Here is a 12,367-nt window from a genome sequence, read left to right on the forward strand (position 1 = left end):
TTAGAATTGCTTTAATAGAAAAGATGAAGCATTTAGCATGCTGCCATTTCAGGACAGTGAAGTGAACTTCTATGAGAGCTGCATTCGTAGTGTGTGACAATACTCAATATAAATTTATAGATTAGTAAAATGAAGCTTTTAGTTACTCAAAATTATACAAGTATTGATAGATTAAAAATTATCTCAAACGAGATGAATGGTTAGCCAGGTGGATGAGATGCTCCACCATTCGAATCTCATCACTGAGTGATATAGTTTCTCATTCCTTTATTCCCCTTTTTACCAATATATAGCCAAAAAAGTGTCTTAGGTGAGTTGACTTGGATGCTTTAGTAATTAAAATTTAAGCTGCTCAATGACTCACTGGAGAGAAAGATGTACGGTGCTCAAGTATGGAGAAGACAGGCGAACAACTCTTTTTAAGCCATCAAATGCAAAGGTGGTGGTGGTGGTTGTTGCCTCTTGTGCAAAAAGAGGCAGAGCACAGTGCAGTCATCTCTCTTTGAGGAAGGAAACATATGTTTCCAAGCATAAATAGCGGCGTTTACCACTGCTCTTGCTGCTGCCTCCTCACTATCTGCTGATGATACAATATATGCCACTTCCTTGCTTCTCAGCACATCCCACACCTCAAATCCCCACATATAAGATACTCATACACAATAGCACTTAATTTTTCTCTTCTTTTAAGAGAAAAAAAGGTGTGCTAAAAGTTTTGAAAAGTAATGCTAGGGACCAAGAACTTAGATATTAAAAAATATATATGTACACTAAAAAAACAGTATGGTCTAAATTCATTCTAAGTATGGGTCGCACCATATAAGAGTTGATTTCTTGAAAATTCAGAGGCCTTGTGTTCGGAGCCCACGAGACCTATGAATTTGGTGTCTGGATGAACCCATATTGGTAGAAAGTTGATTTGGTGTCTCTTTCTTTCATGTTCTCATGTGTCAAACTGTCTCTGCCACACAATCGAGCTAGATGACCCATCATGGTAAAAAGACGATTTGGGACCAAGAGAGTAGAGGACAGAATTTGTTCTCTTGGCTTACCCAATACTTGTGACTTGTAGGTGATTATCCTCTAAACGTCAAGAATTCCATTTTTGTTCTTGTTAAATGTGCTTCAAAATGTTATGTAATATGAAATTACGTTCATCTTTTTTCTTTTTCTTTTAATAATGGATGATATGAAAGTGTAGTAAATAATGTAAAATGGACTTCTACCCCAGCAGAAGCAAGGACAAGAAACTGATCATTAGGAGTGAGATGGCGATAGGAGAGATCAGGGATGGCAACGAGGCCATGGTTTTTGAGTAGGAAGTCTCTGAAAGCTTGAGACATGGCGAGGCCTGGGGAGTCCTCATGTGGCAATCACACTCTCTCAATCCCAGGCTCTTCCATCGCTGCAAATACTTGCCCATTGCTCTTCCTTATTCGTTCTGCTTCCATTGCACTTACAAATGCTAAAATCCATCACTACTAAATCATCCTAAACATAGAAAGCATCACTCTTGTTTGCGCATGTGCATGTGCGCGAACAACAGGGACTGTTGGGAAACAAGTTTTTGGAAATGGACTTGGTAGGAATGTTACACTGTCTTACTGGGTAAACTAGGCTCTAAAGTAGTCAATTGAGCAGGCCTGACTACTCCATCCTCAGTCATTGTCCCCAACACCGCACTTGAGTCACCAAGATTAGCTATGACAAGATCTTCACCCTGTTTTAAGTACACAAATAATTATACAAAACACAGTTATTCCTTCAATCAATAGATATAATACGAAAAATAATATGTACATAGCTTGAATCTGGATTCGATGAGGTTAGAGAAATTCCAGCTGTCTGTTGAAGAATTGAAAGTATGGGTGAAAAAGAAGGGGTGAATGGGTTCGTATTCTTACAAGAAAAATGAAAGGAGAGAGTGGCCGTTATTTTTTCAAGTTGACACAACCTACACTTTCCATTTTGGTTAAATGACTGAGATTTCTCCAATTTCAAAGGGAGAGTTACTGTTATTTTTGAAGTTGACACAATCTAAACCTTTCAATTTTGGATCAAGGACTGAGATATCTCCAATTTCACTGTTGAAGTTGGAACTCCAAAAACAAAGGGCGACAGTGGCAATTATGTTTTTAAGTTGACACAATCTAAACCTTTCCAGTTGAACGATTGAGATTTCTCCAATTTTACCGCTGACAAAGGGAGAGTGACAGTGATTTTTGAAGTTGATTTCTCCAACTTCACAGCTCACGTTGAAACTCTAATCTAAGGTTGTATTTGGATTATGGATTTTAGTAAAAATTTGGAGAGGAAAATAGAAAAGGAGGATGAAATAAGAATGAAATATAGTTACATTTTACCCATCTTTTTTCTTTGGCTTTACAAATTCCTTCTCAAATTCATAATCTAAACAAAGCCTAAAAGCAAATCCAGATTCACAAACCATGGGGACTTTTGTTGCTGACCTGTCTTATGACAACGACAGCTGTGGTTCCACTGCAAGAGCAGTCCAAACTCTCAAGAAGCTTGATCTCTTTGTCCATGGCCTTGAAGGCACTAATACAAGCCTCTTTCCATTTGTGAAAGGTCTTGTTTGGCACCATTGTTTCACCATCTTCTCTCTCTTTATTGATCTTTGTGAGAGCATTCTTTTGGTTTAGCAGCAGTGAAGGCAATTTGTTCCTCACCAACTTGCTCACTGTGTGACCATTCTTTCCATGTCCATCAAAAACTCCACAGAAAGCTCCATCTTCCATTCATAGCCCTTCCCACAGGAAATAAGTTCCGAAGTCGAACACTAATTTTTTGTTTTCCCTTGTTGAAAAGCTGCTTCTTTGGTATAATTTTCTTTTCTTGTTTTTTATTTTCATTTTTTGGAAAGCACATAGCATGGAGTTGCTTATAGGTTTTTTATTTTCAGAATGGAAAATGTTTGAAACCCATAAAAAATTCTCACAATTTGTGCAAGAGTGTTTAATACAATTTTTACTTAAAGCTGACGAGTTAGAAATAACTTAAATCAATTGCAAAAATATTATTTATCTGGAAGTTAAAAGAGGAATACTTTTAACTTTTGCTTTTTATTATCAAATTTTCAACTTGTGAAACAAAGTTCAAAACTTGTTTAACAGACTGTTTTCCAAAGAATAATAATAATAATAAATTGCAAACATCCCATTTTGTAGGAAATACAAAAAAGTTGTTTTCGAAATTTCAAAGTCTGATTTCATACAAAAATGAAGACGATCGGTGTTGTTTTTGCTGCTTTTGTTTTCTGAAAACATAAAAAACAAATTTGATACTAAACATGCTTGAGAGAGAGAGAGAGAGAGAGAGCTGGTATAGAATTGCAGCATCTTGATTCAATCCTTTGCTTCATCACTAAAGAGAACAAAGTCTGAGTTTCATCACTACCACTAGTCTCCTCATAGTATACCACATTTTCATGCCAATCCTCACTCTCATGATTCACTGAAGATGCAACAGATATGCAGATACCCATATATCAACTGATTCAAGTTTTCTTGATTATTGTATGCTTGCACTCTTAAAATCCAACAATTGGTGAGTTAATGTTCTTATATAAGCGTTAAGGACTTCATAAGGTGCAACTTGCAAATAAGCATAATATATTATATGCAGGTTGTGAAGTGAGTCCCAGTGAGCTGAAAAGAAGAAAAAAAATCACCTATTTTAATAATTCACTGTTATTTAAAATTGTTTGGGTATTATTTTAGACTACCCCAAGATTCACTTAAAAGGGTATATGTGAGGTGTAACCATGTAGGATAAGCTAAGTCTTGAAGTAATTAGAAATTTATGTAGTTCTCAAAAGGAAAGGCTACTATATAAGTGTAGGAGAGGGTTCAAGAAAAGAGTTGGAAAAATCGAAGATCTTCAAAGATCCTTGAAGAACAACTTCGAATTCTCTAGAAGAATGTGAGAGGCTTAGATTCTTCAATAATCTCAACTTAGGAACATAACAACAAAGGAGATGATGGAGATAAGAGATTGGGTGAAGAAGAAGGCAAAATGGCTAGAGAGAGAATAATGGCAAGGCTCTCCCAGGGATCTCCCACTTTCACTCTCAAGGTTGATAATGGAGAAGGGAAATTAGTTCTTTCCCAAGAGTTAAAAAATCTCCAAAATCTATCCCTTGTAAAACTATGGGTGGGTGCTATTTATAGGCACCTCATGATGTAGGATGGAGCCCATGTGCAAGGCACATGGGGGATATTCTCTCTAACCACCTTGTCCGAGGAGGTGACCTCTCCGAGGAGGTGACTTCTCCGAGGATGAGAAAACCCCGAAGAGGAGATCAATCCCTCGGCGAACCCTTCTTCTTAGCCACACCTAACCAATGATCCCCAATCATCCCAAAGGGTCAGGGGTAGTCCTAGAGGACGTCCTGCCGCAAAATATTGCCGAGTCTCACGGACCCCCCGGGGTCGTGCCACCTCGACCCGGGTATAGGCTAGTTTAACCGAAGAGTGAATTTGTCTCCACTCACCGTCCTCGGGATCGGGTCCTTTGTTCGAACTCTATTACGCCCATGGTTCTGGTGCGTAGATCCCGGAAAGCTCCGAGCCCGCAAGTGTTCTGGGACTCATTAACGGAGCGACTTCTAGATTGCGTCTGAATCCGTTCGAAGCCAAGTGTTTCGGACCTCTAGGTTCGTGGATCCGAACCCTTTCGAGTCCGAGTGCCTCGGATCTCTAGGCTTGCTTAATACCCTTTCGAGTCCGGGTCCGAGTAAGTCTCAAGGTTCGTGGATTCGAACCCTTTCGAGGCTTAGAGCCATTTAGCCCGTTTGATGGTGATAAATTCAGGCCCACCAATCTTGGACTATTGGGCTTAATTAATTTAATGGGCTCAAATTAACCCCTCTTACAATAAGTCTACATGCATATAACGCCACTATAGAATTGGATACAATTCTGTGTGAGGTGTAACCCATCTTATATGAAAGTGTTGTGTTTAGTTCGGTGATTGGTTTGTTTTTTTAACTTTTTCTATTTCATGATCATAAAGTGAATGTGATAAGTGTATATAGTAAGGTCCATCACTTTATGTCAATTTGATACTTAATATGTAACATAGTCACGTGTTGTCCCTTGACATCAAAAAAGACAAAAACAAAATCAAAAGCAAAGCAAAACCAAAAGAAAAGGTCAGCCTTGACAAATAGCATCACTAACAATCAGGTGTGGGCATATGAACAGGTGAGTTACCAAAGTCTCCTAAAATTCATGGGGAAGTTGCTTTTACCAAGTCTCCTAGAACTTTAGGCTCAAATGAAAGGCCAACGTTGTTAAAAAAAATGTCAAAGCATCACTTCATTATGTTGGTATTATTATAATGTCCACCTCTTTTACAGTCTTAGAAAACAATTTATAAAACATAATCAATAATTGAAATTAATTGTATGTGCAAACCCCATTTTACATCTCAACCACATATAACATTTTTTAATTTAATTTCTGATTCATATTTATAGACTCTCTTGTAATGCCTCCACAGGTTTAATGAACTTTTAAATTTAAATATAAATATATTTTATTCAAATATAATCCCACTCTCAACATTATTTAAATATATTTTATTCACCCAAAAACTTTTAAATTTAAAAATAAAAGCCACATAGCACAAGCAAAAAACTTAAGCATGCTAGTGACCTAAATTCATCATGAGTATACTATATGGGAAATTCTACTATACACACTTTTTGAAAGGAATATGCCATTTTTATTTTTTAGTTATAACAATATTTTAGTTATGACACATGAGATATTTGGTCATACTTTATGTGGTGTTTGATTATATATATATATATTTTTTAGGACTCCGAAAATATGAAATTATGCTATTTTTTTCTTTAGTTATAAGGTATATATGATATATAATGGAGTAAATACCATAGTCTTACCCATACTATATTGTTAGTACTGTGTATATTTCACCTTGGAAATGGTTTTGAGGAAACCCAATTGTGTTATTTTTTTGTTATTATTGATGATGAAAATAAAAATAAAAATTATGTGCTGAACAGGCGTGTTTAGATTGCAATAGTCAGAGTTGAAAGCAAAAAACTAGACTCAGATTTGAAAATCCATTCCAGTTTTCCATGACTAAAAAAAAAAAAAAAAAGTCTATACATTCTACATATTCATACACAGACGAAACAATGTTGTACACTCATAAAATTACAGCAGCATATTGCTTCTAAACCTAGGAGCATCACAGAAATGAAACCAAGCCATCCAAACCAACAACATTTTTCAACCGTTGATGTTTTCACTGGCTCGACACCGGAACACTTTCTTCAACCGCTGTTGCTGAGTCAGCCGTGGGCGACTTTTTCATGAGGGACTTGGGAATATCGATGTTATCTTGCAGACAACGTTGTTGAGGGTGTGACAAAAGTACGCACATGTGACGGAAGAGAACACGCGATAGCCCCTGCCCACTCTCCAAGATGTAGCCTTCGTACTCGGTAACGTTTTCTAGGGCATCAACGAGCGCGTCATAAACTTTTTGGGGACAGTTGTCAGGTCCAGGCTTGTCGTGAAGGTAAACCACGTCCAAAGTAAAGAGTTTCTGGTTTGCAGTCCATTGATGTTGTGGTTGTACAGATGATCTGCAGTAGATTAGGATCTGAATTGCAACAGAAAAAGTGCATTCTGTTAGATTCCATAGGAGAACAAGCACCAAAGTAAATAGGGTAAAATGCACAAGGATCAAATTGTCCGACACAATGTTTTCTGCACAAATTTGATGTGAACTCTTGTTCAGAGTCAACTTATTCAAAGAAGAGAGCAGGTGTCACTAAGGCTTTGCAAGGTAAAAGAAATTTGACTTGAAATAAACATGGACGGAAAAAAAAATCAAAACATGTGAAAAACAAACAAACAGAAGCATTTCAAATGATATTTGTAGGCGCCAGAGAAACGTAAAATGGAATTATTTCTTATCATGTTTTTCCTGAATATCCCCCTCAAAGGTTTTTAAGTGCAACCTGCTAAAACATATAATTGTATGTAGTTTGTAATAAATTTTTGTCTTGCGATAACAAATAACACACAAAGACTATGGCAATGTCAACAAAGGAAGAGCAAAACAGTTTTGTAGCTCAATTAAACTCGCAAAAGCCTCAAACCCAAGAAATTGAAGCTAGCCAAACACCCCCCCCCCCCCCCCCCCCTCCCCTCTCAAAAAAAAAAAAAAAAAAAAAACCTTCTTTAATTTGCAGCAACTTCCAGTACTCAATTCACAGCTCTTGCACTTTTGGTGCCTTCAAGAAAATAATAGAATACAAGACATCACATGGTTTATTCAAAACCATGCTAGGATCCACAAACTCAAAAACCAATAAAAAACCAAGAAGACAAGTAACAATCTCGACAGTGCTTAGAAATGAATAGCTATGACATCTCCTTTTTCACTTATGCTCTTTAAAAAATTATTCCAGTTACTCATTTACTTTTCTTTTTAATAAGTTTTACTGCACCATTTTCCCTACATGATTCATCTGTAAACCTAAATTTTAAAAATACAAAAGAACAAAACTAACTTTTCATTCGGTAGAGAATGGAAGGTCTTTCATGAACTCTAGGGTTCTAATACTGTGTTTGGATTAAAAGAAAAACTTACTGAAAATAGTGCTTCTATTAAAATACCCACAAAAAGGTACTCAACAAGGTACTTGAGCACAACAAACTCCTTCCATCAAACCTGCCTTAATACCAACGATAACAAAATAAATTGTGACTTTATTGTACCATACAATGATGCACGTATATCCAATTCTCCTCATATTTTCTTATTCATGACGCATAAATGACTTCAATAATGGTTACAATAATACATTATTTTAATGGTTACAATAACACATAAAGAACAATGCCTCATATAACATAAATTATGTAAAAATAAACTAAACTAACCCACAGAACCTCACCTAGACATGAAAATAAATGCAAAATATTTTAGTCATGTGATGGAATGGAATTCATTGACTAAAGCATTCATGTGTGGGAGCCTGTGAATCACAGATGGAATGTTCCAGAAAGGAAATATAGATGGAGAATGATATCGCATATAATTTAAAATAAAAATACAGAAAGAGAACCAAGAAACACAGCAATCAATATTATCCAGGTAGCCAAGGCCAACGGAACCAGATGTCCATAGATGAAAGCTTACGGAAATCAGCCTCAAAATATTCATCAGAACTTTGAATCGGTTAACTGTAAGAAAATAATGCGCTACGCTACCTACCTACCTTTTCAATGAGAGAGAGAAAGAGAGAATTCATGGAAATTTCTTCTTCTCTTGTTCCCCCACTTGGCCATCTCAAAGTTAAGATTAAGGCCTCATTTGGATGCCACTCTGTTACTAGCTTTGGGCTTCGGCTTGTAGCTTATGAGCTAACAAAAGGCCACTTATTTATTTATTTATTTATTTTAAAAAAAATTGGCTTCTAAACATTTCTAGCTTTTTCATAGCTAAACGGCCTTTAAGTTATAGGACCTTATTTTGGGAAGTGTCATAGATACATATATCATGCATTTACCAGGTTTAATTTGCACCCCACAATAAACTACACGAAACTACTGGTACGTGGTATCAACTTTTCGGAGTTAATAAATGCATGAGCTGTTACAACTAAAAGTGTACCCAAACATTACTCACAACTCTGAGAATCCGATTCTGAGCACGGGATTTCTTTGCTTCATGAGCTGCAATTCGGAACAGCTGGGTGAGATCTGCATGACCAGAAGATGAATCTACTGACAGCCCCCGAAATGCAGCCATTGCAGACTCAACTTCACTGCTGAACTCTTTTCGAAGCTTCATAATATCAAAAGAAAAAATATAAACAATCACTGAGTTGTTTTGATAGGTAAGAATGTATCACTGAATTATTTTGAATAATTAATCCAATAAAGGAAAAACATATCTCCGATAATTTGAGCAAAGGTAAAACTTCTACAGAGATTAAATAAAAACACAAGACTAAGGTGGTTTTGACTGGCTTGTCAAACCAGCTTTGTGCATTAAGCACACAATATTGTAAAGTTAATGTGCCAAGGTAAATTTATGATGCTATGAGGCAAAGTATGAAATGCATACAATAGAGCAGGTCATAAAGAAAAGGACACATCATGTAAAGCATGGAGTTCCCAAATCTTATGCTAAGTAGGAAAGGATAAATTTGTATAGAGCACATACCATGCCATAGCAAACAAAGCTGTTTTTTAGTAATTTTTTGGCTAAGAGCCAAATCAAATAAAGCTGATAATACATGATGTTCTTCCAAAAGGAGAAGAATAAGAATAATATACCAAATATTCTCATTGCCAGTTAAAAGATGCGAGGAACTTGCAAGTACATAGAAAACACAAAAGTACTCAGAGAAAATAAAACCACACAACTACATTTAAAGGCAAAAGTACTCATACAAAATGCAATTATGCAGCTAGATGTGCTGAAAAATGTTGCTAATTATGAAAGTTTGATTCATGCAAACTTAGCATATAGATTTGTAACAAATTCGTAAATGAAGATATCATGATGAGATTGATTAGCAACTAAAACTAGTATATCGACGGTGAACCTTGAAACTAAAAATGGTTGTAAGCTGGTTGTCTAGTTTTAAAATCAAGCACTGAGAGAATTATAGCATAAGTCCACATGGACTGATAATACCCATATACATTCTGATTTCTCATTCCAAAATAATCATTTTGAAATAACTTTCTGTTCACATATCTTAAAAAGGTGTGTAGATTTTCATGAAACTTGAAGAAGAAAAGTCAATTGAAGGTAGTAATTTTTTAGATGATTAATAACATTGTTCACTATGTTTGAAATGATTAGTAAATTCAGGAGAGAAACCCAGAATTACATTAAATACAGCATAGGACCTTAAAAGTTAAGAATAATAGGAATACATGTGCATATACGCGCACGCACATTCACACATGTATATATGAGTAAAATGGGCTATTTTACAGAAAAAGAAAACAATCAAATTCTGTAATTTTGAGCCCCTTTTCTTCATTTTTTTGGCAATAATTTACAATTGCTATGGTCATTGTACACTTGCACAAGCATTAACCTGGATAATATTGTGGCAAATCGACAATTGACTCGAAATGCAAACCCGTTTTCTCAATTCCCAAACTAATGCAAACCCATTTTTGCATTAAAAATACCCTCCAAGAACAACAAAAAGATCATCAATTCGACCAATCCACACAAAATTCAAAACACAAATCACCTAATCAAGAAACTTCTATATCTTGGTAATTCAACAGATACCCACAAAAATTCAATCCAAACAATCAAATAAAAAGTGAAAAAGAAAGCAAATTGAGAGTACCCAAGAAGCCGATTTGCCGAGGGAAGCAAAGGCGAAGCGGTGATCGGGATTGATGGTGAGCTTGGCATTGATGAAGACGAGGATTGCTTGTTTGATAGAGTCCAATCTGGTGATGGATCGGCCATTGGGGCCAGTAACTTTCATTTCAGCGAGCGATTCAGAGCTGACATCGATACAGAAGAGTATGTCTTCGCTAGAGTATCGAGATGGTGGGAATGAATAGCGACCAGGTGGTGTAGAGCTCTGCCCCTCTACTCCTTCCATGGCTTTCTCTTCCTGGTTCGTCTGTCTTTATCAGCAGCAGAGTACTTCTTGTGTACTTCTCTTCTCTACAGTTTCGATGGATTGACGATTCGATTGAATATATTCAGTGGGTATTTGAGAAATTGCTATTTTAGAGCATACACGTCGAGCTCAACGAGTTTTGAACCAAATTACAATTTTAAATATCACTTTTTTATTTTATATACCTCTCTATTTAAATACTCCATCATTAAAGCATTATTATTATAATATTATTATTATTGTTATAATTTGATAATAAATAATATTATTTTGTTAAATTATAAGAAATAATTTGATAATAAATAATATTATTTTGTTAAATTATAAGAATAGTATTCTAATAGTTACTTGCTATTTTAGTAATTCTCAACTAACTTTCCTTCTAAATTTGTAAATGTTGTTTGGATATATGATTTTTTGTGATTTTATTTTTATTTATTTTTTGTCTTTTGTGAAATTTTTTTAACTATTTGTAAAAAAAAAAATTACATATTTATATTATTCCCAACTAGATAAATATAAAAAATTAAAAAAAAATTAAAAATTGAAAAAAAAAATTTAAATATAATTCATCACACCAAAAAATTTAAATATAATTTAAGACAAACAGAGCACAACGGATCTTTTCAATTCTAACACAGATTCCAACCGTCCACCTACCCTCGACCAACGATTGAGATTATATCTCTAGAATCATCTTTTCAATTCCAAGACATACAACGGTTGTCTTCACTGGTTCTCTCTCTCACTTTGACTCTCACTCTTCTTTTTCTTCACTCTCCTCCATAAACGAAGCTTCTCTCTGTCTCTCTCTCTTCACTCTCCCTCTCACTTTTCTCTTTACTTTTCATCATCCTTCATGGAACCGTTTCTATCTCTTTGTGTCCTTGTGTTTGAGCTCAAGAGCAGTCAGAACTACCGATCTATTTTTGATCTGTCTTTTTTCTCTCTGTCCTGAAGCCTCTTCAATCTCTTTCTCTCTTCCATAGACGAAGCTTCTCTCTGTCTTTCTCTCTGTGTCTCTCTCTTCAATCTTCCTCTTCCTCTTCCTCTCACTCTCCACTTTCATTTTCTTCCTCCCTTATGGAACCATCTCTGTCTCTTTGTGTCTTTATGTTTGAGCTCAAGAGCAGTCAGCATTATCGATCTGTCTACAGTCGCCGATCTATCTCTTTCTCCCTGTCCTCAAACCTCTCCGGTCTCTCTCGCTCTCTTCAAACCAGTATACTCGCTGATTTGTGTCTTTTCTCTTTGTCCTCAAACTTTCTTTCTCTCTGTGTGTGTGTGTGTGTGTGTGTGTCTCAGTCCCCGATTTGTCTACTGTACGATTTCTCTCACTCTCTTTCTCTTTCTCTGTGTGTGTGTGTGTGTCCTGAAACCGGTCACCGATCTATGATCTCCACAACCAGTCCAGTCGGCTGAAGAAGATGCTCAATTCTAGTTAAGTCCTCAAACCCATTCCAGGTATTTATCGATTAAATTCGTTTATAAAATTTATATTAATTTGTAAAATTGATTCTCAAATTTGCTCTGTGTGATTCTGAAATTGATTCCCAAATTGAAATTTGTGTGATTCTGAAATTGATTTTGAGATTTGTGTGATTCTGAAATTTATTTTGAGATCTATTCATATTTATTCTGAAATTCTGAAATTTATTTAGAAATTGATTCTGAAATTGTAAGATTTATTATGAA

At 35.6% G+C, this 12,367-nt stretch overlaps 1 protein-coding gene and 1 pseudogene across 1 annotated transcript; both read right to left on the minus strand.

Annotated features, from left to right (window-relative positions):
- Positions 1-419: 419 nt before the first annotated feature.
- On the minus strand, positions 420-3,505 carry LOC114257822 (putative protein phosphatase 2C 72; annotated as a pseudogene).
- A 2,598-nt stretch (positions 3,506-6,103) lies between these two features.
- LOC114257875 (uncharacterized) lies at positions 6,104-10,879 on the minus strand. The gene is made up of 3 exons (XM_028197695.2): positions 10,388-10,879; positions 8,695-8,853; positions 6,104-6,657 (listed from the first exon to the last, which is right to left on the minus strand). Exons 1-3 carry the CDS (start codon positions 10,649-10,651, stop codon positions 6,298-6,300), a joined length of 783 nt encoding a protein of 260 aa, XP_028053496.2. The 5' UTR covers positions 10,652-10,879; the 3' UTR covers positions 6,104-6,297.
- Positions 10,880-12,367: the final 1,488 nt, after the last annotated feature.

The sequence above is a fragment of the Camellia sinensis genome, chromosome 11 (assembly GCF_055761805.1).
Source record: "Camellia sinensis isolate YWXY chromosome 11, ASM5576180v1, whole genome shotgun sequence".
NCBI lineage: Eukaryota > Viridiplantae > Streptophyta > Magnoliopsida > Ericales > Theaceae > Camellia > Camellia sinensis.

Coding starts and splice junctions, on each gene's coding strand:
- LOC114257875 (XM_028197695.2), bottom strand. CDS start 10,651: ATGGAAGGAGTAGAGGGGCAGAGCTCTACACCACCTGGTCGCTATTCA. Junction 8,854..10,387: donor TCGGCAAATCGGCTTCTTGG/GTACTCTCAATT, acceptor GATATTATGAAG/CTTCGAAAAGAGTTCAGCAG. Junction 6,658..8,694: donor AGAATCGGATTCTCAGAGTT/GTGAGTAATGTT, acceptor GTTGCAATTCAG/ATCCTAATCTACTGCAGATC.